Consider the following 25289-nt stretch of genomic DNA (forward strand, 5'->3'; position numbering starts at 1 on the left):
CTGTGGCTCTTTGGCAATGTACATTGGTAAATTCTGGCTCCTTCTCAGGCTCAGTTTGGCCACCCCTGTCCTAGCCAGTTGTTCCCTGTTCTGCAGTTGTTTTGCATTTGATTTTTTTCGCCTTCCCCCTTCCTGAATTTCACTTGTTGAATTCAGATCAATTCTCCAATTTGTCAAGATCATTTTGAATTCTAATCCTGTTCTCCAAAATGCTTGCAACCCTTCTGTCCCTTTCCACTACCAGAACTGTAAAATTCACAGCCCAAGAATACTAACAACCAAACTTCCAGAGTTGTATATGCACTCATAGTTGTTTTCTGAACATACGTAATTCTGAAAATTTGGGTCCAAAGTCTGGTGTATTGGGCAAACTTGTTTCTCCATATAGGTTGCAAATGCGATAATTATGGGAGCCTTCATTTTGAATAAAGATATATATTATATTGACCATTCCTTAATTTCTAGGTAAACCGTAGCACAGCTCTCTTGAAAAGTCTGTCTGCCGAACGTGAAAGATGGGAGAAGACAAGTGAAACCTTCAAGAACCAGATGTCTGCTATTGCAGGAGACTGTTTGCTTTCAGGGGCTTTTATTGCTTATGCTGGTTACTTTGACCAGCAGATGCGACAGAACCTGTTCACTACATGGTCCCATCACTTGCAGCAAGCAAATATCCAGGTAAAGATTGATCCACAATTACTAATGTCATGACTACCACACGTGTTAACATATATTGTAATGAGTTACTGCTTCATAAATGAGAAATCACAAGGTGTTCACAAAAGATAAAGATCAAATTTGATCAAACTTTGGGCTCTCTTTGGGCAAATAATAATAATGTTTTACTCTACAGTTCCGTACAGACATTGCAAGGACAGAATACCTTTCCAATGCAGATGAGCGTCTTCGCTGGCAAGCAAGTTCTCTACCTGCAGATGACCTGTGCACAGAAAACGCTATCATGCTTAAGCAGTTTAATAGGTACTTCATTTGTACAATAAGTACAGAATGTATGGGGATAAACTTAACAATGGATCGGTGCACAGAACTCCCACTGAAGTCAATGGAATTTGCACACACCTATCAAAAGGAAAACTTGGTTGAAACTTTATCATCAAACTGAATATAAATGCTTTGAGAGATTTTGAGTGCTGTCTGGCATCTACATAGTACCCATGATAGCAAATTAAATTCAAGTCTTAATAATCTCTTTCCATTGTGTTTATAAGCAAAACAACTTGCATTTTTAGTGTACTTCACTATTATACCAACTTAGCTCAAACTGAAGCTGTTAGTCAGTCTGTATTGACTGAAACCTTAAAGTATCCTTTTGATAGTTGTATCTAATTAGATCATTAACTGTTATCTTCTCCAAACAATGACAGTGATCCTCCATATTCCATTTCATGAGTCCACATTCTCGAAAAAAGATTTAGAATATTAACTCAACCTGAGTGGACTAAATGCCTTGTATCAGAAGCCTTAAATCAGTCATACAATGGAAATATTTTTTCACTAACGTAGGTATCCACTGATCATTGATCCTTCTGGACAAGCCACAGAGTTCATTATGAATGAATACAAGGAGCATAAGATCACTCGTACTAGCTTTTTGGATGATGCTTTCAGAAAGAACTTGGAAAGTGCATTGAGATTTGGTAACCCTCTACTCGTCCAGGTTAGTCTCTTGTTTACATAAATTAGAAAAAAAAATTGTGGTTACATTTCCCAGGAAGTACACTTGAAATCTTCACTTGCTGGGGCTTAGTTTTTTTGCTACTCTGGTAATTCTGTGCTTTTCAGGAATTAAATAAATGAAGGTCCTTGTGTAGACAATGGATCAAAATGCAGCAAAGATCATCTCCCTTACCTGTTGTTCTAACTACATTGCTCCCCCTCTCCTACCATATCAAGGTCAAATTTAAAGGCCTTTCTCAGCTGTGCCCCTTGCTACTTAATAATTTGTCACCTATTGTGCCCCTTCTGCTTCACCAGTGATTTGACTATCCAGTCTGCTTCTCCACTCCCCTTCAGTGACTCTTCACACACCATCCCTCCTGTGTAGAACAGTCCCTACACTGATCTATAATGCTCCTGTTTTTTTAAAAAAAATCTTAAAACTCACTTCTATGGATGTCTACAGTAAATAGTCAGTGTTGAAATAGCTAGATTGGAGCAGATGGGAGAAGCCAGATTGGCTTGATGAAAATACAAAAAATAAGGCAAATGTATAAAAGTACATCTGTCTAGAGATGGTACCCATTCCTGTAGAATCCGAGCACCTCACAACACCTTAAGAAATAAGGATATATTATCCCTATAGCACAGATGGGTAAAACTGAGGCACAGGTTAATTTACTTTCCAAAGGTGTTGGTCTCCATCACCCTCTTATTGCCTGTGCTCTTAAATTGTGAGCTGTTTGAGGCAGGATTTAGGTCTAATATTTGGAGCAATGGGAGCATCACTTCTGATTGCGGCCTCTTGGTGCTACTTATAATCTGATATCTACACAAGAAAACAGCAAAATTAAGAAAGCCAAACTGAAACATTACTTGAGTATGCATCCGATGAAGTGAGCTGTAGCTCACGAAAGCTTATGCTCAAATAAATTGGTTAGTCTCTAAGGTGCCACAAGTACTCCTTTTCTTATTACTTAGGTATGTAATCCGTCATCCAAAATGTCTGAATAGTATTTGATAGTAAAAATTAAACTGTGTATAGCTTATTGTATGGGGAATAACATTGGACTATCAGCAGTTACGCACATGACCAAAACTTCATGTGGATTACTACTAGAGCTTTTCCCAAGCCGGGGAAAAAATGTGATCCAGATCAAACTTTATTCAAGCTTGTTCCAGCACAGGTCCATTTAGCTACTGTTCTCTTCATTACTCTCAATTGTATTGCTGTTTAGGATGTGGAGAGCTATGACCCAGTTCTGAATCCTGTGCTGAATCGTGAAGTCCGGAGAACTGGAGGTCGAGTGCTTATTACCCTGGGAGACCAAGATATTGACTTGTCACCATCCTTTGTCATCTTCCTCTCCACCAGAGATCCAACCGTAAGGAACTCGTACAAATTTGTTTAGCTTTCAGCAGGGCAGAACATGTATTAAGCCAACAAAATGATCCTGATATTTATTTTGATAGGTTGAGTTTCCCCCGGATCTCTGCTCTCGGGTTACATTTGTCAATTTCACAGTAACTCGCAGTAGTTTACAGAGCCAGTGTCTGAATGAGGTCCTGAAAGCTGAAAGACCAGATGTTGATGAAAAACGTTCTGACCTCCTTAAACTTCAAGGTATGTTTCTGAAAAATCAAACTGTAAAAATGAGTCATAATTAGTCAGAGAATTAGATGAGAATAAACTTGACTGTCACTCTCTTACTAATATACAGCTATTCTTTTCATAGTTGAGGAATGTGATATTTTGGAACGTTCTGTTCTTCTTCGAGTAGTGTCCCTTTGGGTGCATCACTTTAGGTGTCTGTGTGCCCAGCACCTCTAATCAGAGATTTTTGGTAGAGCCCAGGCATGTGCTCTCCCTCCCTGCTATTTAGCACTGCAAGGGGGGGGAGCCCCCTCACTTCCTTCTCTACTGCCTTTGGCCTCTGAGGGAATGAGCAGTTGTCCCTTCCTCATCTGTGTCATTAGCATAAGTAGTGTTTGTTTTGTTATCTTTCTTCTCCTTAAAAGTAGTTAGGCTAGTGTTTCTTTATTTTATTTTATTCCTTTGGGTTTAAAAAAAAAAAGAGAGAGAGAGAAAGGAAAAGAACTTCACTTTCCTGCCCTGTCTGGGGGCATTCCTCCCCCCCACCCCCAGGCATCTAGTAGATTCAATTTTTTTTCCAGTTTAAAAAAAAAGAAAAAAGTAATTCTTCTCTGCTAGAGGATGACAACCCCCTGCCCAGGGGCTTGCCTGGCTCTCTCTGCTCCAAGCCGTGCCTCTCCTGCCAGGAGTCAGTTCCTGTAATGGCCAGACACTCACTGTGCCTGGGAGACCTTCACAGAAGTGCTTTACCTGCCACATCTAAAACGGCAGCCTCATAGGAGCTGCGAGCTGAAGTTAAAATTCCTCCCTGTGGAGAAAACACTTCAGTCTGCAGGGGACTCCGGTGGGTGCTGACCCCGGATCATCCCCAGAGCCTTCACTTCAAAAGGGGTTGAGTCGTGAAGAGGAGAGGAGAAGGAGAGAGAGAAGAAAGAAAGACAAAGCCACCAGCAGACTCCCCCTGGAAAGGCTGGTAAAAAGGACTCCTCTGAGCAACTGGCCAGCCAGAGGGGTTCCCCAGTGCAGCCATCTTGGCACTGATCCCAACACATGGTTCCGAGCAGCTGGCCAGCCAGTGGGGCTCCCCAGAGCTGCCACCTCAGTAGGAGATACCAGCAGAGGGACCTCCTGCTGTGAGCTCTGCTGCAGGAGGGCACCCTCAGCATCACAGCTCTGAAGCAGGAACCTGAGAAGGGGTCTCCTGCTGTAAGCTCTGCCCTGCTCTGAGCTCTGCTCTGGCACTGTCCCCACTCCAGGGGCTTCCACAGTCAGGCTCTCAGGCAAGGGTATCACCCCCTAAGGAGAGGGGACAATTACCGTATGCATCCGATGAAGTGAGCTGTAGCTCACGAAAGCTTATGCTCAAATAAATATGTCAGTCTCTAAGGTGCCATAAGTACTCCTTTTCTTTTTATCTCTAAAAGAGCGGAACAGAGAAACCCTTTGGTACCAGGTACAACAAAACTCCCATCTAGGAAGTGTTCTGCACCTTCCCAACCATCCATAGTGACAGCATACTACAGACACTCCTCTGTGGTACCACGTGAGCCCATGGTAACACATGTGCTCTGATACTCTGGAGACCTGTGGCCTCGGTACCCAGGGAGAGACAATTACCGTACCATCTCTAAAATAGTGGCACAACAAAACTCTCATTTAGGGAATGCTCTGCCCAACTATCGGTACTGACAACGTACCACGGACACTCCTCTGTGGTACCAAATGAACCCATGGTACTGCCTAAGCTCTGGTACCCTGGAGACCTGATGATTGGGAAAGAACCACAATCCCCATCAGTTGGTGCCAGGACCCCGGTATCGAGCACATCCCAGCACTCAGAATCACTCTTGGCACCGGGCTGTATACTGCCAATACCCTAGTCAGCTGCACCCTTACCCACTGGCGAATCTGACACTGGCCAGGAGGAGATCATTCCCTGGCCCCTCGTTGTGGCCCACCATCACACTACAAGGGTCCTCCCCAATTCCATCACACCAACCTACAATCGAGGTACGGGTCCCCTGAGGTAAGCCCACTGCCCATGCCCACCTTCCTCCCTCTCCCCCGCCAAGGCCATATTATAACTCTTTGGCTATGTACACACACATGTCGCGACCGTCTCTGTTGTCTCTCAGGGAGAGTCCACCAGATGGTTTGCTACAACCTGGCTGTCCATAGCACCTGAGCCAGGGCAGGAGAAAGCTTTTTCAGAACAGGAAAAAAGAACCCGAATAGGCAGCTGCCCCTCCAGCACACTTCTCATCTCTCCGAGATGAAGCTGTGCTGCCCAACCCTCATCACTAGATGAATATTTTAAGAACGTTTGGGATCTTACCAAGAGGGTGGCAGACGAACTGCAGATTCCCCTACAAGAGGTGGCAGATACACATCACAAGTTGGTGGAAATTCTGCACACCACCTTCTCATCTAGAATTGTCCTCCCAATTAATGAGGCCATTCTAGATCCTACCAAAGTCATCTGGCAGACACCAGCCTCCATCGCACCGACCTGCAACCGAGTGTAAACAAAAACAACCCTACATCTCTACCCAAAGAGGCAGACTTTGTTTTCAACATCTGCAACCCAACTCCATCATAGTGGATGTTGTTAATGCACGAAGCAAGCAACATAATGCCAAGTCAATTCCATCCGATCAGGCTTGGCAAGATGGCCTATTCATCAACAACATTACTGTTTAGAGTCATAAATTACCAAACTGTCATGGGCAAATACAATTTTATTACTTATGGGAAACCCATTCTGTTTCTGGAACATTACTGGAAACACAAAAAGAACAGATTCAGACCATTCTTAGAGACAGTCAGTTAATAGGCAGACTGGTCCTAGAGACACCACTGGATGTAGCTGTTATAGCTGCCTGCCCAGTCTCCATGACAGTGGTGCTGAGGCAGGTTGTGGTTTGTTTGTTTTTTTTGTTGGCTACACCTCTCAAGATTGCCCAAAGAGCTACAGACTTCCAGTTTGAAGGGCCCAACTCTTTGCGGAGAAGACAGATTTTGTCTCCATATCCTGAAGGATTCTCGGACCATGTTACTCTCCTTAGGAATCTACACTGTGGAACAGAAGAGAAGATATACCACACCACAGGTCACAATCTTCTCAATACCCACCATCTCAGTGCTGTAATGAGCCACAGTATAAGAGGCCCAGGGCCCAAAAGTGGGAGCAGTCTGCACCCCAGTCCGTGGTGCTCAAACTGCCTCTTATAAGCACTTTTGATGAGCTGGTCAAGGGCCTGAACAATGATACCTTACAGCATCAGATGCCATCTATACACCTGTCATGCCTCTCACCTACTTCACAGCAGTTAGGATCAGCTCTAGAGCAAAGAGATTGATTTCTAGCCCTGAACCTACAGGGTGCCTACTTCCATATCTCAATACAACCGTCGTACAGGAGATTTCCTACTGCTTCCCTTTGGGGCAGGATCATTATCAGTACAGACTGCTCCACACAGGGTATTCTCCATTGTAGTGGCATACTAGCCCTGGTACAGTGACTGGACTTTATCAGCACCAACCTGCTGCAGTACAAGCAAGCGTACTCCTCTCACTACCCACAGTCACCAACCTGGGACACTTCTCCCTAATACACTGCGGAGCTCACCTGTACAACAATGAGGTGCAGAACAAATGGCTTTCCACAGAAATGACCTTCCATGTCACTCTTTTGGGGCTAAGGGCTGTCAGGAGTGCCTGTGCACACTCTCTGCCTTTCATCAAAAACAACCCACAAAGTTCATGGTGGACTTAATGTGGCCTGTATGTTTTGTATAAACCATCAAGGAGCTGCCAGATCTCCCTCGCCTCTACAAGGCAGCACTCAAACTTTGGAACTGATGCACCCATCACAATGTGCTCATCTCAGCTGTCTATCTACCAGGGATACAGAACGTGACAACCAACAGTCTCAGTTGGAATTTTCTCACGACAGTGAGTGTGTACTGAATTCAGAGGTGCTTCAAGATATAGCCACCCTTTGGGGAACCCGGCCTATGGATCTCTTCGCTACTTAACAACAAGAAAGGTCCTTGTTACTGCTCCAGGGCCGGCCTGGGGAAACATTCACTGGCAGTTGCCCTCATCTTCCCATGGGACAGGGCCCACTTTATGTATTTTCCCAGTTTCCTACTCTATCCAAGATTCTGTTGAAAATTCAACAAAACAAAGTGAGAGTTCTTCTGATTGCCCCTCTTGACCATGACAAGTCTGGCTCCCTTACCTGACACAGATGGCAATATGCCCTCCTGTTTCTCTTCAGCCCATTCCTCACCCACTCTCTCAAAACAATGGGCTTCACCCCAACCTGCAGGTCTTCTGCCTCCAAGCTTGGCTCCTTCTTAGTACCAAGGCTGAGAGGCGGAATGCTCTGACAAACTGAAAGACATGTTGCAACACAACCACAAGTTGACCACTCGACATACTTATCTACAAAATGGAAATGACTCCAAGTTTGTGTCATTCCAAATACACAGACCCAACTTCATCTTTCCTCCCTCTGATTTTGCACTACATTTTAAACTCTCACTTAGCTCCCTTAAGGTACATCTTGTGGCAAAAACAGCTTCCCACTTGGTGTTTGCTCACCCACTAATGCATAGATTCTTTAAGGGCATTTGGAATCTCTTCCCCCATATGACACCACCCGCTGTAGCCTGGAACTTTAACCTTGTTCTCAGGGCTTTGACTAGACCTCCCTCTGAGTCCAGGGCAACTTGTTCTCTCTTACACCTGTCCATGAAGACAGCATTTCTAATTGCCATCACCTCAGCTAGGCATATAGGAGAAATAGCGGCCCTGATGGCACATCCATCATTCACAGCCCTTTTTTTTTTTTTAAAGACAAAGTAACTCTAAGGCCATATCCCAAGTTTCTCCCTACTTTTTCTGCACTTTCCATATGAATCAACAGATCTATCTCCCTGTTTTTTCCCAAAACCACATTGTGACAACTGAGAGACAATTGTGCATATGCTAGATATTAGAAGGACATTAGCATTCTACTTGGACAGGACTAGGGACTTCAGGAAATCCCCTAAACTCTTCCTTTCGTCCACAGAAAGATCCAAAAGCTCTGTGATATCGCCTCAAAAACTATCCAAATGGGTCTCTAGTTGAATTAATCACTTATCAAGGCTGCAACTTGCTCCCACTCAGAGTACATATGCACTCCACGAGATCAGTTTCTACCTTAGTCACATTCCGTAGGAATACCCCTGTCTCAGCAATCCATAGAGCAACGACTTGGGCCTCTGCCCATACTGAGAACATTATGAACATTTTGTGATCACTGAAGATTTGGCTGCTGACACCATCTTTGTCTCCACAATACTCTCTGTAGTAAAAGACTCCACTCCGAAGTCCCAGCCTCCAGTGTTGGGTACTGCTCGGGAGTCACCTACAGTGAAGCACTCATAGGGACGCTACTCAAAGAAGAAGAGGAAGTTACTCACCTTGTGCAGTAACAATGGGTTCTTTGAGATGTGTGTCCCTATGGGTGCTCCACAACTCGCCCTCCTCCCCTCTACTTCGGAGTTCTTTATAGGGCTCTGTGGTAGAGAAGGAAATGAGGGGGGTTTGCCTGTGCAGTGTTAAAGAGCATTGAGGCAGACCACGAAGGAGGGAGAGCACATAAGCGGGCTCAACAGGACACTGCTACCAAAAATCTCCGATTAGAGGTATAGGGGCACACAGACTCCTAAAGTGATGCACCCATAGGGACACACATCTTGAAGAACCATCATTACTGCACAAGGTGAGTAACTCCTCTTTCATAGCATATAGGAGATATGACAAACTGTATAGAATAAAATGTTTTATTTTTTTTTACAATTTGTTTTATTTAAGGTGAATTCCAGCTGCGTTTGCGGCATTTAGAAAAATCTCTGCTACAAGCTCTCAATGAAGTGAAGGGACGTATTTTAGATGATGACACAATCATAACTACTTTGGAGAACCTAAAGAAGGAAGCAGCAGAGGTCACCAGAAAAGTAGAAGAGACTGATATTGTCATGCAAGAGGTGGAGACTGTATCTCAGCAGTATCTGCCACTTTCTACAGCATGCAGTAGTATCTACTTCACAATGGAGTCACTGAAACAGGTTAGATAAAGAATCAAATTTAATCCCTTTTTCTCACCAGAAATATTCAGTACTCTAACATTTTTCCAAAGTTATGCTGTACTGTTTAAATTTCCCGTTATGACTACAGAAGTACGTCACGAATTGCAATAACCTCAGCGTTTGACAAACAGTAGGGCCGTAAGTTCTAAACTCTTTTTTTTTTTTTACTCTTTAGATACACTTCTTATACCAGTATTCTCTCCAATTTTTCTTGGATATCTATCATAATGTCTTGTACGAGAACCCAAATTTGAAGGGAATTACAGACCATACCCAGCGTCTCTCAATCATCACAAAAGACCTCTTCCAGGTTCAGTATAGAATTTTCATTGACATTGTACTTAGCAAAGGGTCTTGTCCTGTGGAAATCTGATTAAGACTCTTTATAATACAACTAACCTGTTACATTTTGTTTCGCTAGGTGGCTTTCAATAGAGTAGCTTGTGGCATGCTACATCAGGATCACATAACCTTTGCTATGCTGTTGGCCAGAATTAAACTTAAAGGCACAATTGGGTAAATATTTGAATCTTTGCTTTTTGAGATGCATCTCAGTTTTTCCATTTACATACATGAAAGCTTTGTGTTTGGTGCCTTAAAGTTAACCACTACTTCAGCTGAAGACAGATACTTGGCTAAAATCTACTCTACTTTTAATTTAAGGGAGCCTACATATGATGCAGAATTCCAACATTTCTTAAGAGGAAAAGAAATTGTACTCAGCACAGCATCTCTCCCAAAGATCAGTGGACTTACAACTGAACAAATGGAAGCTATGATGAGATTGAGCTGCCTTCCTGAGTTTAAGGACCTGGTTTCTAAGGTTCAAGCTGATGAGGCAAGTATCCTGGTTAAGCACTGTCACTGCACTAAATTTAGGTTAGACCTATGTTGGGTACTTGCATGGCCCCCATTGCTATAGTATGAGTACTTCACAATGTAGCTAACCTCACAACACCCCTATGAGGTATGGAAGTACTGTTCCCATTTTACAATTGGGAACTGAGCCACAGACTAAGTGGCTTCCCAAGTTTACACAGGAAGACTTTGAGCAGGGATTCTAAGCTGGGTTTTCCCAAGCTAGTGCCATAACCCAGTGGATCAGTCTCCCCCTCTCTGTAGAAACTAGTATATAGTTTCAAGCATTGGGTTTTATTTTACTCAAGCCGACTATCCAGTATCTTCAGTAAAATGCAGTATATGTTTTTAGTTTTGGTTGGGGTTTTTGCTGCAGTAAACACCCCCGTCAGTATCAAGACCTTATAATGGTAGGCTCTGTATCGATAAGTGTATAGAAAGTCCCCGTATCGAAGATCTTACAGCTGGAATGGAATCCTAAGTGTCATGTACAATGCTTCATAATTAATATTTCTTTCAATACAGCAATTCTGTATCTGGTTGGAGAGCAGTTCACCAGAGCAGACTGTGCCATACATTTGGTCTGAAGAAAAACCTGCAAGTAAGATCAGTTGCACTCTTACCCTGGCAATTGCCTTGTTACCAGTTTAAGTCTTGAATAGAATAGACCTTCATTAAAGTCTTAGAACTTAGCACTTATGAAAACTGCACGTATGATAGGTCTGAAAATGGAAGTTTTCAATCCACAAAACAATTGCAGCATGAGTAATGACTGTGCAGCCTGTCCCTGGCTCTACCCTACAATGGGGTCTTTGCCCCAGGATGGGGCATTGTCTTAATATCCCCCTCAGACTGACCACAAAAAGGTGTCAGTTACTTGGTATCAGAATGTTTACATGAGTGCAGTTTCCTTGCAAATGTAAGTAAAAGAGGCACATTCAAATAGTGTCTTCAAAACACTGTTAAAATTGGTTCCAGTATAGTCAGTGTGGTGTCCCACAACAGCAACAAACTATCCTACAGTCCACTGTACACAGACTGTTGAATGGGCATCTGTGCCTTTTTATCATTGCCAGCCTGGTCTAACTCAGTGCTCTGTAACAGTACTCTGTAAAAGGCTCTCTTGTTACAAGTTTCCTGACCTTGCCTGGTCTCTTACTAGAACTATTGCTACCTCTCCCCCCACCCTGCCACCACCCCCGCCCCCGCCTCAACTTCTGTATTAACTGAAACTAAGACAGTTCATGCGAAGTGTAGATATTTATAGGTGGCTAGAAAGAAACTAAAGCTCTGGATTGGTGAAAACTTAAAAGAAAACTGCCACTCTTTTGCTTAATCTTTCCCATCTGTAAGATCACATGGGACAGCACTTGCATGCAAAATTTGTTTGAAATAGGCTATTTATCATGAGCATTTCTTTGACACAGCTGTCTAATTGCTATAAATTGTTACTAACCAACATTTTTTTTCTAAAGGGAGGATTTTAAGCTCACTTTTAGTAGCTGCTGTAAAACTCTTTGGCTATGGGATCAGAATTTGCATAAGATAAACACTAGTTTCCCATGGTGCTTTTATCACTGGAGCATATAGGTTTCAAATGATAGGTAAACAGTCCGTAGATCTGGACAAAATCTTAACAAGGGATACTGTCAAGCTAAAAGTTTTCTGTTACAAACAACAGCTTAGTTATTTGCCTTAATAGTCTAGCATTCTTCATGTGTTATGCATTTCACAATATTGCAACACTTTAGTTGCAGATGCTGCAGGAAAGCGTGTTTTTTGGGGTTGTTGTTGTTGTTGTTTTTTCTGAAATCCCTAGAGACTTCATGACAACACTTGTATAGGCTTTAGATTCTGTAAAAGAACTCATTGCGGAAGCATCCAAAGGCCCTAATCAAATTAGGGTACTGTTGTACTAGAACTAGAGCTCACAACCTGAAAAGAGTACTGTGTGTAAGCCTAATGGTCACATTGATAAATATGCCTAGGTCAGTTTAAGATTAACTCTGTCCTAAGAAGGTTGTTTTGGTTGTCAGATTGATTAACAGCAATTACCATTATGTGAATTTCAATCTAGAGCACTGCATTTAGCAGCTTGTATCTCAGTCTTTAAAAGCTGTAGTTGTTTTGCTAAGTCTTTTCTTTCTTCTCCATTATTTGATTAACACCGTTCAAGAATTGGGAAGGAAAGATCAAAATGTTGAGTTATGACCTGTTAAGCATCAGGAACAATAACACACACTGTCTTCTTTTCTCATTTTAGCACCTATTGGGCAGGCCATTCATCGTTTACTCTTGATCCAGGCATTCCGTCCAGATCGTCTGCTGGCCATGGCACTTGCCTTTGTTTCAGCAAATCTTGGTGAATCCTTTATGTCTATTATGGAGAAGCCATTAGATCTGACACACATTGTAGATACTGAGGTAAATTATAGGAATGAAAATACTTTTCTTTAAAATATGTCATCGTATTGAGGGCATACATTTCTGTTGGTGGTGGCCCATCAGACTGCTCTGCCTCAATTTGTGGTGATGGGTGTCCGTTATAGGCTTCAGCACTGAGAGAACAGTATTCCTAGGATCCTTTTTAGCTAAAACTACAGTGGAGTTGCATCTTATGCAGGGGTTAGGTTCTAAAGTCAGCTCGTAAGGCAAAAATCACGTATATTCAAAATTACCCTTGAAAATCCCTTAAATCGCCCATAAAGTACAGTATACTGTACATGGTTTTGTGTATACAACCCTGTACAGTAATATGTGTAAATGTATAATGTATACAGTAATGGACAGTATAGAATAAAGAGTACATATGCAAAATATAATTTTACAGTACTGTATTTTTAATTACAGGGGGTAATTGCAGGGGGGGTTAATACAGGGGGTTGTCAGGGCTTGATGTCGATCCAGGAGACGGAGGTGACAGAGAGCTTGGGTGACGGAGAGCGAGTCGAAGACGAAGTGGTTGGCTCTGGTTCAGCTGAAGAAGTTGATTGTGTAGGCTCATCTACTGCTGGTTGTTTTTCCTTGAAAAACATGGTGATTGGCAACTGTCGCTGTTGTCTCTTGAGCCGCTCAAACATTTCTTAATATGGTCTCAAATCGTCCGTAATACTACGTGTGATTTTGAGGCTTCGTTCCATAGAGGGATCGTATTCAGAAATTAAATCATTCAAGTGTTTCGCTGCTTGGAACACTTCAGCAAATTATGAGGATTCCAACTTGCTGACTCTTCCTGTTCATCGTCATCATCTTCGTCTTCTGTAGATGATTTTATCAGTTCTTCTAACTCTTCGTTAGTCAATGTTTCTCTATGGCTCTCAATTAGTTCTTCAATTTCTTCCTCAAGGATGTCGACGAAGCCATCACCACCCACTTGCCTGGCCACATGAACAATGAGTTCCACTTCTTTGTCAATGGTCAGGAAACCCCTAAAATCATTCACACAGTCTTTCCATAGGTTTCGCCAATATGCATTGACTGTTTCAGGCTTGATTGCATCCACTGCCTGTTTAATATAAGTTATGCAATCAGCAATGTTGAAGGACTTCCAACACTCCATCACATTAAAATTGGGATCAGCATCCATAGTGCCTACATATCCGTGAGAATGTAAGCCTCGTATACGTGGCCTTGAAACAGTGAATCACGCCTTGGTCGAGAGGTTGAAGAATGGAGGTGGTATTGGGGGGGGAGAAAGACGATTTCAACGTCATTATGCGCAAACCAGAGTGCCGCAGGGTGGCCAGGAGCATTGTCTACGATCAGCAATACTTTAAAGTCAAGTCCTTTCTCTTCGAGGTACCGCTTGACCTCTGGAATAAAACACTTGTGGAACCAATCCAGAAATAATGCTGCCGTCACCGAAGCCTTTGTTTTTTATTTGATTTTTATTTTTATTTGATTTTCCAGAACACGGACAGGAGATTTTTGTTCTTGCCTTTTAGGGCATGGGGATTTGCAGCTCTGTAGAGCAAGCCCGGCTTTATTAAATGCCCAGCTGCATTGCCACAAAACAACACAGTCACACTGTCTTTAGCTGCTTTGAAGCCAGGGGCTTGTCTTTCTGATTTCAAAGTGTAAGTGCGGTTGGGCATTTTTTTCCAGACGAGCCCAGTCTTGTCAGCATTAAAAACTTGTTCCGGAAGGTAGCCGTTTTCTTCTATGATTTTCTTTAATTGTTTGGGGTAGGCTTTTGTTGCCTCTTCATTGGCAAATGCAGCTTCACCAGTAGTCTGCACATTTTTGAGGTTGAAGCGGTTCCTAAAACTGTTAAGCCAACCTTGGCTGGCTTTGAATTCCTTCTCATCAGAAGGCTGTCCCTCTTCAGAGGGAGGTTTGAACAGTGCATAGAGGCTAAGAGCCTTTTCTTGCAACGTGTTGCCATCGATAGGCACACATTTACAGTTCATGTCTTTCAGCCATAAGTTTAATGCTTTTTCAGTCTTCACTAAAGTCTTATCACGCACCTGGCTCGTCACGTTAGCAGTTATCGGAGCATTTGATGCCACGGCTTGACAAATTTCTCTCTCTCGAATCTTGATGGCACAGATGCTAGATTCGTTGCGGCCATATTTACGCGCCACGTTGGAGACCAACATATCATCTCTCAATAAGTGCAACACAGCCAGTTTTTCCTCCAGCGTTGGAACAGATCGCTGTTTCTTCAGTTGAGCACCAGATGAAGTAGTTGGTTTGCGTTAAGGGGTCATGTTGTATGAAAAATAGGTACAGTATCTTTAAACACTAAAATCACTCTCAGCGCGGCGAGATGCTCACCTTATGAGAGGCACGCTGGAACTGAGACCAACTGAGGGACCAGCAGATTCACGTCTCCCATCTCATGCTCACTCCGGGGCATACGCTCATTGAGTGGAATGGTGGGCGGAATCGCCCACACTATTTACAGGTATCTTGTTATTTTTCTTTTTTTTTTTTGCTGAGTGTGTATAGTTGAATTTGCATAAGTTAAACGCATGTATGATGCAACTCACCGGTATTGCAATATAACGCAACTTACAAGCTATGCTGAACAGTTTATTACAGTAGCATAAGGGATGAAGGGAATTTATTTTCCCCATGCAGATCTGGGGGAGATGCATAATTATCAATATGGCTTATTCTTATGATAATTGTGAATGTTTTGTTTAAACGTCTTGGATTGCAGGTGAAACCTAATACTCCTGTACTGATGTGTTCTGTATCTGGCTATGATGCCAGTGGCCATGTTGAAGATCTTGCAGCTGAACAAAACACACAGATTATCTCTATTGCTATAGGTAAGAATACATTATTGTTAGGTTTGGCAGAACTTGATTTTCATTTTTTATAATTTTTGACAGATACTGATTGTTTTTTAAGAACACTTAACGGTTTAAAACTTTCAGTGGAGGGAAATCATGGGGGAGACACTTTATTTAATGACAGACATTGGGATTCAAAAAGTTAAAGCTTTATCATCATAAACACAAATTGTCAACATCACTTGTCAAAATATACAAAGTAAATATCCTTAAATCTGTCTTCAAGCAGCATTTTTATTGTTTGCCTGTCTGTAAATGTTTATTATTGATTCAAATATTTTTTCATCTTTGTGTGTGCACATGGTGAAATTAACATTTACTAATTTAAAAAAAGCAAATTGTTCCAGGCAGTTATCATGTTTGTCTTATTTCTTACCACCTCGTATAAACGTAATTTAAGCCAATTAAGTTTCTAGAGCTAACCATAAACTTTTGCTTGTAGGCTCTGCTGAAGGATTTAATCAAGCAGATAAGGCAATAAACACAGCAGTGAAATCTGGCAGGTATGTTCTCTCCTTCTTTTTATGTAGTAGAACTGTGAATAACAGGTTAGTTACTGTTCTGTTAATATATTCTTGTAGGTGGGTGATGCTAAAGAATGTCCATCTGGCTCCTGGTTGGTTGATGCAGTTAGAGAAGAAGCTGCATTCTTTACAACCTCATGCTTGCTTCCGACTTTTCCTTACAATGGAGATAAATCCCAAGGTAACTGAAACCAGGTTCGGCTTCGACTGGCACAGCAAGTGGTGTGTAGTGCTGTTCCAGTGTCCACTGTTACAAGAATCCTACCAACCAGGGCAGCATTCCCCATGATGGCCTTAGTTTGACAGGGGAAAGGGTGCATTTTGGAATGCATCTGCAGGAGCAGGAACAAATGTCCCCAAAATCCTGCCTGGTGCTTTCTAGGGTATTGCTCACACTATTCCTAGTAATGTCAAATGCTTTGTAAATATCCTGTCTCCCTGCTTACGCAGGAAGAAAAGTCTGCCTACATCTTCCCATCCTTTCCTATTTCTTATTAGAAAGTAATTGGCCCTTAGTACATAATTCATGTTAAAGTATATGATTCTCTTGTTGTAAGTCCATAGTCCTGGTAGTTTCAGCATTTTATTGCAAGACTGAGGATACTCTGTTACAATAAAAAACTTAGTGTAGGTTAACAAACTTGTTCCAAATATCACATTCTTCATAGAAGAAAGCATTCCTCAGGGTGTAACTTGTGTTGATGCTCTTCTGTCCTAGGTGCCGGTGAATTTGCTACGTGCTGGTCGGATCTTTGTGTTTGAACCTCCTCCTGGTGTAAAGGTGAACATGCTGAGGACATTCAGTAGTATTCCTGTTTCTAGAATATGCAAGGTGAGGCGATGGTTTCTGTATAGTTATGGGAACTCAGAAACTGAAAACTGTTTATGAAAGTTTATTTTTAACTTCATAGCTTTCAGTTGGTCTATCATACATTAAACTAATGTTATGCCTTCTGATATTACTGTAAAGCAACCAGCTTTTCAGAGGCTTTCACTTTACCCTGACTAAAACATGCATGTCATGTAAGGAAGCAATATTTTAAGCTTTTTGTGATCTGATACATTAAAACTTGGAGATGCTGTGTTTACTAAACATTTGACATTCACCAGCACTATAGCAAACCAGGTTTCTTTTTTAATAAATTCTGATCACTTTGGTTTTATTGTGGAGAAATAATGCATTTTCTTTTCCCCATGCTAGTCTCCAAACGAACGTGCTCGTTTATATTTCCTCCTTGCCTGGTTCCATGCCATCATTCAAGAACGTTTGCGATATGCTCCCCTGGGCTGGTCCAAGAAATATGAATTTGGTGAATCTGATCTGAGATCTGCCTGTGACACAATAGATACATGGCTGGATGATACAGCAAAGGTAATTGAATTTTTTGCTCTTTCATAATCTTTTTTTAAATACAGAGTAACATTTGGATTACTTGTGGTTACTGTTCAATGAAGGGCAAATTAATCTGAAACACTGATGAGATTAGCTGAAAGCAAGCAATATCCAAAACAAAATTTCAAACTATTTAATGAAAGCCAAAATCAAACAAACTGTCCAAACTCGATTTCCCTATTTTTTGGGGAATCTTCACATTCTAATTAAATTGTCTTTACTGTCAGGGCCGCCAAAACATTTCACCTGACAAGATCCCATGGTCTGCTCTGAAGACATTGATGGCACAGTCCATTTATGGAGGTCGCATTGATAATGAATTTGATCAGCGTTTGCTAAACACTTTCCTGGAGCGTTTGTTTACCACTTTGAGCTTTGATAGTGAATTCAAACTGGCTTGCAAGGTTGATGGACGTAAGGATATTCAAATGCCAGATGGAATCAGGTATTTTTTCAACCTCAAATTTCAGTTGGTCTCACCCTAGTAGCCTGCTTTCCTTCTGAGAAGCTGGACTCTAAGTTGTATTTTTTGCATTGGTATTTAGCCAGGCAATGTATTCCTGGTCACCTATTAAAATGCATGAGATTATGGATAATTAACTTAGTTCAATTTACTGCCACAACTTTCACTTGCAGATGTGAAGAATTTGTCCAATGGGTTGAGTTGCTGCCAGACACACAAACCCCATCCTGGCTTGGTTTACCAAACAATGCAGAAAAAGTTCTTCTCACCACACAGGGTAAAACTTGTATTTGACTTTGTGTGCTTACAAGTTATGTAAACTTCACTCTTTTTTTTTTAATGCTCAAAATAGAGGAGACACAAGTACCTTTTTGAGATACTTGTAACTTTACTATTTAGTGTATCTCAATGTGTATTAACAATATCAGCCTCCACAAAATAATGAATAAATGTCTATGAATGCTTAAGGTTTAAAGTAACTTGCTTAGAATTTCATCAGTAGACAGGAAGATACTACACAAGTGAGACTCTGACTTTTAGTTCTAGTCCTAAGGAAGGTTACTCTTGTTTAATAATATACTTAAGAATTATTTTTAAATAAGTGGCAATCACAGAAGTGTTAAATGTAATCCACTAATGCCTCTTTCAAACTTTCCTTGTACTGATATCCCAACACTTTTCTTTACTTTTTTTTTTTTGGCTTTGCTTCCTTTATTCTTTGGTTCAGGTATTGATATGATCAGTAAAATGCTGAAAATGCAGATGCTAGAGGATGAGGATGATCTAGCTTATGTAGAAACTGAGAAGAAGGCAAGAACAGATTCAACTTCAGATGGTCGTCCATCCTGGATGAAAACACTGCACACCACAGCCTCCAACTGGTTCCATCTTATCCCACAAACTCTAAATCCTCTTAAACGAACAGTGGAAAATATTAAGGTGATTGCCATATACATATTTTGGTCTGTAAAAGAGTAGGGGTTATGCAAATGTGGCTGAGGTATCCTACTCAGATTGCAGCCTGAAAAAGGTCTTTCTAGATCCAAGTAGTATAGCAGACTTTGAAACAAGGTATTGTTTCCTTTTCTTTGCTGTAATTCAGTTAAAGAAATTATGACAGAGTAACACTTCCATTTGGTTGGGAAGGTATCATTTAGAAGAGTTTACTTCTAGTCTCTTGCTTCCTGAGCCAGGGGTGCTGTAAGTGCAGCATCAGACACATCACATGTCTGATCACTCAAGTGAACTGAGGAGTGTATGTTGGCTCAAAGGTAGTATCACTGGTCGGTCCTCACTGGAAAGATGGGTGGTAGCTAATAATGAGGCTTCTGCTAATTGGGAGTGGAGACTAATAATGAAAGGGAGCCATAAAACTGTGAGGGCTAGTATGAGACAGGTTGTTTTACAAGCAAGAGAGTTTAGGGAGAGTCTCAGTTTCTAAGTTGTTGAATGATTTAGACGTGGATTATATATTAAACTTCTCTATTTAGATCATATTATGGACTTGAGCTCTGGATGTAGATAAAGAAAGGAACAGGAATTTGTAGTAATCAGACCAAACTGCAGCAGGCAGCTTGCACACTGTTGTTCCCACCTGCAGTTGGTGTCAGTAGGGAATGAAGTACTTGCTTCGCTTCCCTTAAACGACTATCTGTGGGGCAGCTGCATCTTTGGGGTGGGTGGAGGAAGTGACTGCATTGTAAAAAAAACATTACGGTGAGACCTTAACAGCTGATGATAATGTATGTGGGATTTGGGCAGCCAACTAGTGCCCTTCAGTGTTGCAGGGCTAAGTTAGTTTTCCCACCAGAAGATGCTCATCATGTTTTTTTCTTGCTTAAATAAGGATCCGTTGTTCCGATTCTTTGAGAGAGAGGTGAAAATGGGAGACAAATTACTTCAGAATGTCCATCAGGATCTTGCCGATGTGCTTCAGGTTTGTGAAGGCAAGAAGAAACAGACCAACTACTTGCGTACACTTATAAACGAATTGGTGAAAGGTATATTACTTCAAACAAGCTTCTCTTTTTAGAATGCTTTCCCAGTAATCCTGTTACATCAGCTGATGTCTTCTCATTTCCAGCACTGACCAGGTGAAAGAAAAAACACTATTCTTGCCTAATACAAAATTCTGAAGTCAAAATGGTGAGGTTGGTCCTGTGACATATATGAACTGCAGTATTGCCAACCCAAGCATTCAAATAGCATGAGATTGGCTTAAAAATTTGATTTATTTTTTTTCAAGTCAATCTAGGTTTTTTGCCTTTGGGGTTCACTTGGATTGTGGTTTTTAACCTTGTTCTGCAGCTGTGGGAGCTAGAAACTATTTAAATGAAAGATGTAACTTTCATGTTACTGTCCAGGAGCTGGAGATTTAAGTAGGACATCTATATTGTGTGACTTGGAAAAGAATTGAGAGTTGGCAGCACTAAAACTGAGACTGGTATCAAAAAATAAGATTTTGCTGAGTTTGAAACAAACAGTTGGAGCCTGGTGTTAATTGACCGTAAATCAGTTTCCATCTAAACCTTAAGTTTTAAGCACTCACTTGTAACAAAATTATCAGAGAAACTCCAAAAGTTACCCTGGCTTGATTTTCTCTGCTCATACATTTGGCAGTATGATGAAAAGGGGACATTTTGTACCAATACAGTGGAATATGCTGGTGGTTGAGATACCGATTTAAGCAGAACTATTGTACACTGAATTAATAAAATATTCTTTGCCTTGTGACCCAAGGATAAAGGTGGTGGTACCTGTGCAATAACTCCTTAAAATTTGTGTCTTCCATGTTGCAAAAGGCTTAATTGTAAAATTAGCTGTGATGTATTTTGAGATCTGATGTGTATATGCAGTTGAACTTACTAATGAATGTCTTCCAGGATTTGTTAGTAAGTTGTACTTTAGACAGTAATTTCTGTTTAAATATTCATCTGAAGAACACATTTTAGAAAACTAGGTAGCTTTCTATAATGTCATGAAATTCTGTTTGTCTTTCAGTTTGTGTTACACTTGTACTCTCTGGTCCCAGTTAGGTTAGAACCCCATTGTGGTTGGTGGTATAAAAAAATCTGTTGTAAAACACAGTAATAGCGAAGTGGCTGCCACTGAAAGGATAAAATTGCATTTGGAAATAGTGTGTAATCCAACTCATACCCATACAGAGCTCTTACCTTGGATATGTCTTCTCTAGGTATTGTGCCTCATAGCTGGTCTCATTACACTGTACCTGCTGGCATGACTGTTATTCAGTGGGTGTCTGACTTCAGTGAACGCATTAAACAACTACAGAATATTTCCCAGGCAGCTGCTTCTGGTGGAGCAAAAGAACTAAAGGTATCTATCTTGCGTTGTATTGCCTTTTCTCATTAAAGGCTTTTCTGAATTCTGAGAAATCAGGGTTACATGAGTCTGTAACTGCTTATATCTGTTAGTGTAAAAAGCATTGAAACGCTTTAGCTAAGGAGCTTATCAGAAATCTTACCTGGACACCCCTTCAAACGTGCTTGTATATTATGGTGTACCTGAATGACTTCCTGTGTTTAAAAATTGCCATTTTCCAAACCTAGCTACAGATCATGCATACAGAATAGTTGCTGCAATGGGAAAAAACAGTTAGGCTATGTCTACACTACTGCCGGGATCAATCCACCAGCGGTCAATTTAGCGGGTCTAGTGAAGACCTGCCAAATCAACAATAGAGTGCTCTCTAGTCAACCCCCTGTACTCTACAAGAAGAGTAAGGTAAGTTGACAGGAGACTTTCTGACATCAACCCCCGCTGCCCTGGTGTAGACCCTGTGGTAACTCGACCTAAAGTATGTCCACTCAGCTACATTATTCACATAGCTGGAGTTGTGTAGTGTAGGTCGCCTTACCGTGGTAGTGTAGACGTAGTCTTACTTACTGTTCTGTAACTGTTGTTCTTCAAAATGTGATGCAGCCATGTATTCCATGTAGGTGCGTGTGGGTCCCGAGCACCAAAGCAAATAATTTTGACTAGCTGTACATGTAGGGGCAGCACTCATGCCCTGTGACCCTAGCTTCTACTGTGGCTGTATAAGGTTGGTGCACCCCCAACCTCCCTCATTTCCTTTGCTCCAAATATCAAGAGTACAGACTCCGATGCAGAGGGTGAGTTGTGGAATACACATCTGCATCACATCTAGAAAAACGGAAACAGTTACTTACCTGAACTGTAATTCCTTCTTCAAGTAGTCACAGCCATGAATTTCATGTAGGTGACTCTCAAGCAGTATTTGCAGGAGGTGGGGCTTGGAATATGTTTAAACAAGGAGTGCAGGATTACCTTCTCAAAGGTTTCATCTGATCTGGATTTAGCATTAGTGGCATAGTGGTTTTAAACATATGTACACAGGCTCCAGTGGCAGCTCTGCAAATTCCTAATATAGGAGCATCACTTGGAAATGCCATCATCATTGCCCGGGCCCTTTGTGGAGGCCCAATCTGAGCTGCTTCATATGCTGTCATGATATAGAAAGTTATCCACCTTGAGATCATCTGTGAAGAGACCGCTTGCCCCTTCATTTGGTTCACATATGAAACAGATGAGATGAAGAAAGGAAGCATTTAGTTCTATCTGTAAAAGGCTAAACATCACCTGACATCCAACGTGTGAAGATGCTGTTCATCTGAGGTTGAATTCGGCTCAGGGAAGAACACGGGTAGATATGTATCGGAGGGGTAGCCGTGTTAGTCTGGGTCTGTGAAAGCGGCAAAGAGTCCTGTGGCACCTTATAGACTAACAGACGTATAGGAGCATAAGCTTTCGTGGGTGAATACCCACTTCTTCAGGTGCATGTCATGTATGTCTGTTAGTCTATAAGGTGCCACAGGACTCTTTGCCACTTTCACTGGTAGATATATAATTTGTTTCAAGTAAAACTGAGAAACCACTTTAGATAAAAATTTATGGTGTGACTGAAGGGTTACTTTGTTTTTGGAAAATTGTGTGTCAGGATGCTCCGCCATCAGAGCTTGCAATTCACACGTGCTCCTAGCAGATGATGTTGCCACAAGGAAAGGAGCTTTCTGACAAAAAGGAAGAAAGAAAGAGGTCAGGGTGAAGAGAAAGAGATATGGAAGGCCAAACCAATAACCTGAGGACAATAACCTGAGGTCAGAGAATTGATATTGTTTCTGCCACATTGGAGCAATGAGAATGAGCTTGGCACGATCCAGTTTCAGCTTGGGAATGACCTCCAGGATGATTGGAATTGGAGGAAAGGGCATACAGGAGTGCTGATTCCCAGCATCAGGTGAAAAGCATCAACTGGAGGCCTCGACTGAGACCCACACCCTCAAGAGCAAAATAGATAGCATTTCTTGTCTGTCTTGAACAGATCAGAATTCTCAAACTGCAAAGAGGTACCGCAGGACACAGGGATTTTTAGACCACTTGTAATTCAAGGAGAAATTTTCTACTGAGGGGATCTGCCAGATGATTCTGGATCCTAGGTAAATGACAGGCCACAGTGATTGTTTTTGTTGATGTAAAACTGGCAGAGTCTGATCGCCTTCTGACACAGCACATTAGAGTATGTACCCCCGTCTGTTCACATAATACATCATGGTGATATTCTTAAGGATGTGCATCAGTGACAGTAGTCCTGCTTGATGGGGACTGGGTGAAGGGAACACCCTGGCACATGTTCCCTGAACAGTTGTCCACCATAAGGAGTCCGGACAGGCAGAGGAAGTCAGACCAGTTTGTCCAACAGATGATGGTTCAGATGATAGATCAATGTCAAACACATTTGAAGAGGACAAAGGTGTAACCTGACGTATTGGACTTTCTGTGTGTATGTAGTAGCCACATGGCTTAGCAATCTCAGGCATACTTGGGCTGTGGTTGAGGGTTGAGACTGCAGTTCCAGACACAGGTGGTGAATAATGCAAAATCAGTCGGTCGGCAGAAATGCTCTCAAACTCAGTCTAGCAGGGCCACAGTGAACTCAATACTGGAATTAATGTTGACTTCCCATTGGTTAAGATGAGACCTAGACTATCGAGTAAGCGTAGTGTGAACTGAACATGAGGACTTCTTCTCTGGACTTGCCTCTCTGTACCAATCATCTAGATGCAGGAAGATATGAAATCCCCTCTTCCTGAGATATGCTGTCATCACAATCATGCAATTGCTAAAAACCCAGGGAGTGGAAGATAGAGCAAAGGGAACATGGTGTACTAATAGCGTCCCAACACGGGGGCAGCATCGGTACTAAAGAGGAATGGGGAATTGGGCATTGGTGGTATTGAGCGAGACACAATCCTACCCGGTACTACAAGAGGTGCCAGTACTGAGGTCAAGGACGGTACTGAAGTCGACAACAGGATCTATTGTCAGGGCAATGACTGTACTAAACGGCGCACAAGCATTGACGGGGAGCTTTTGGGGCCAGGCCTGGCATCTGCCTCAATTCCACAGTCTGGGACATGGGCAGTGCAAGCTGCACTGCCAATAAACCCAACAGTTCTGCAACCCAGCTAGAAGGTGCCATGGGCACCACTGAGAACGAAACATTAAAAGCTACGGCCCCAGAAAAATTCCTGAACTAGTGGAGAGTCAGGGACTGAGAGGCAAAGCAGGTCTGATGCTGCCTGACATGCTACCAGCACGGAGACAATCTGCTCCAGTCCTGACATCATTGGTACTGGACTCAATGAACACCCCATGGCCAGAATCAGAGTCAATGGTACAGGCTCTTGCTGGTCTCAGTATGGTACCAGGGAGCAGTTCAACCAGTGGTTCTCAAACTTTGTACTGGTGACCCCTTTCACACAGCAAGCCTATGAGTGTGACCCCCCCCCCACCTTATAAGTTAAAAACACATTTTTTTATATTTAACACTATTATAAATGCTGGAGGCAAAGTGGGGCTTGCAGTGACACTGACAGCTTACGACACCCCCCCCCCCGACCCAGTAATAACCTTGTGACCCCCTGTTTGAGAACCCCTGAGTTAGATGGACCTGCTCCATTCTGCATGCCAGGAGTACGATGCCAGTTAGCACTCCTCTTAAAAGATGAGGAAGAGTCTCCCTGAGCCCTGAAGTGGTCCCAATTAGTGTTATGGAGAGTAACTCCTCTTCCTCTTGAGTGAAACACCAGAGTCCGAACATGGAGCACAGTTACTTGCTAGTTACGAAGGTGACCACCAATCAGACAAGGGCCTCAGTGCTGAAGTGGGCCTCAAGGCCTGCTCCAGAAAGTGCTGCTTCCGCCATAAGTCTCTCGCCACCTGAATCCTTTTTTTAACAAAACAACCCAAAAACCTTACAAATGGAGCACTAGTCCATAATGTGTCCCTCACTGAGA

The 25289-nt window shown here is 42.1% G+C and overlaps 1 protein-coding gene across 1 annotated transcript in view; it reads left to right on the top strand.

Annotated features, from left to right (window-relative positions):
- LOC144266149 (cytoplasmic dynein 1 heavy chain 1-like) overlaps nt 1–25289 on the top strand; it is a 108424-nt gene that overhangs the window by 80275 nt on the left and 2860 nt on the right. The window contains exons 55-75 of the mRNA XM_077819378.1: nt 466–678; nt 854–981; nt 1525–1678; nt 2916–3062; nt 3151–3301; nt 9140–9393; nt 9590–9724; nt 9836–9930; nt 10078–10252; nt 10798–10873; nt 12536–12696; nt 15437–15548; nt 16015–16075; nt 16154–16277; nt 16815–16928; nt 17298–17468; nt 17717–17934; nt 18126–18229; nt 18680–18891; nt 19799–19952; nt 21146–21288. Of these exons, the coding sequence (XP_077675504.1) occupies nt 466–678; nt 854–981; nt 1525–1678; nt 2916–3062; nt 3151–3301; nt 9140–9393; nt 9590–9724; nt 9836–9930; nt 10078–10252; nt 10798–10873; nt 12536–12696; nt 15437–15548; nt 16015–16075; nt 16154–16277; nt 16815–16928; nt 17298–17468; nt 17717–17934; nt 18126–18229; nt 18680–18891; nt 19799–19952; nt 21146–21288 (3102 nt within the window). The remainder of the gene's footprint in view (nt 1–465; nt 679–853; nt 982–1524; nt 1679–2915; nt 3063–3150; nt 3302–9139; nt 9394–9589; nt 9725–9835; nt 9931–10077; nt 10253–10797; nt 10874–12535; nt 12697–15436; nt 15549–16014; nt 16076–16153; nt 16278–16814; nt 16929–17297; nt 17469–17716; nt 17935–18125; nt 18230–18679; nt 18892–19798; nt 19953–21145; nt 21289–25289) is intronic.

This window comes from Eretmochelys imbricata, chromosome 6 (assembly GCF_965152235.1).
Source record: "Eretmochelys imbricata isolate rEreImb1 chromosome 6, rEreImb1.hap1, whole genome shotgun sequence".
Classification (NCBI taxonomy): domain Eukaryota; kingdom Metazoa; phylum Chordata; order Testudines; family Cheloniidae; genus Eretmochelys; species Eretmochelys imbricata.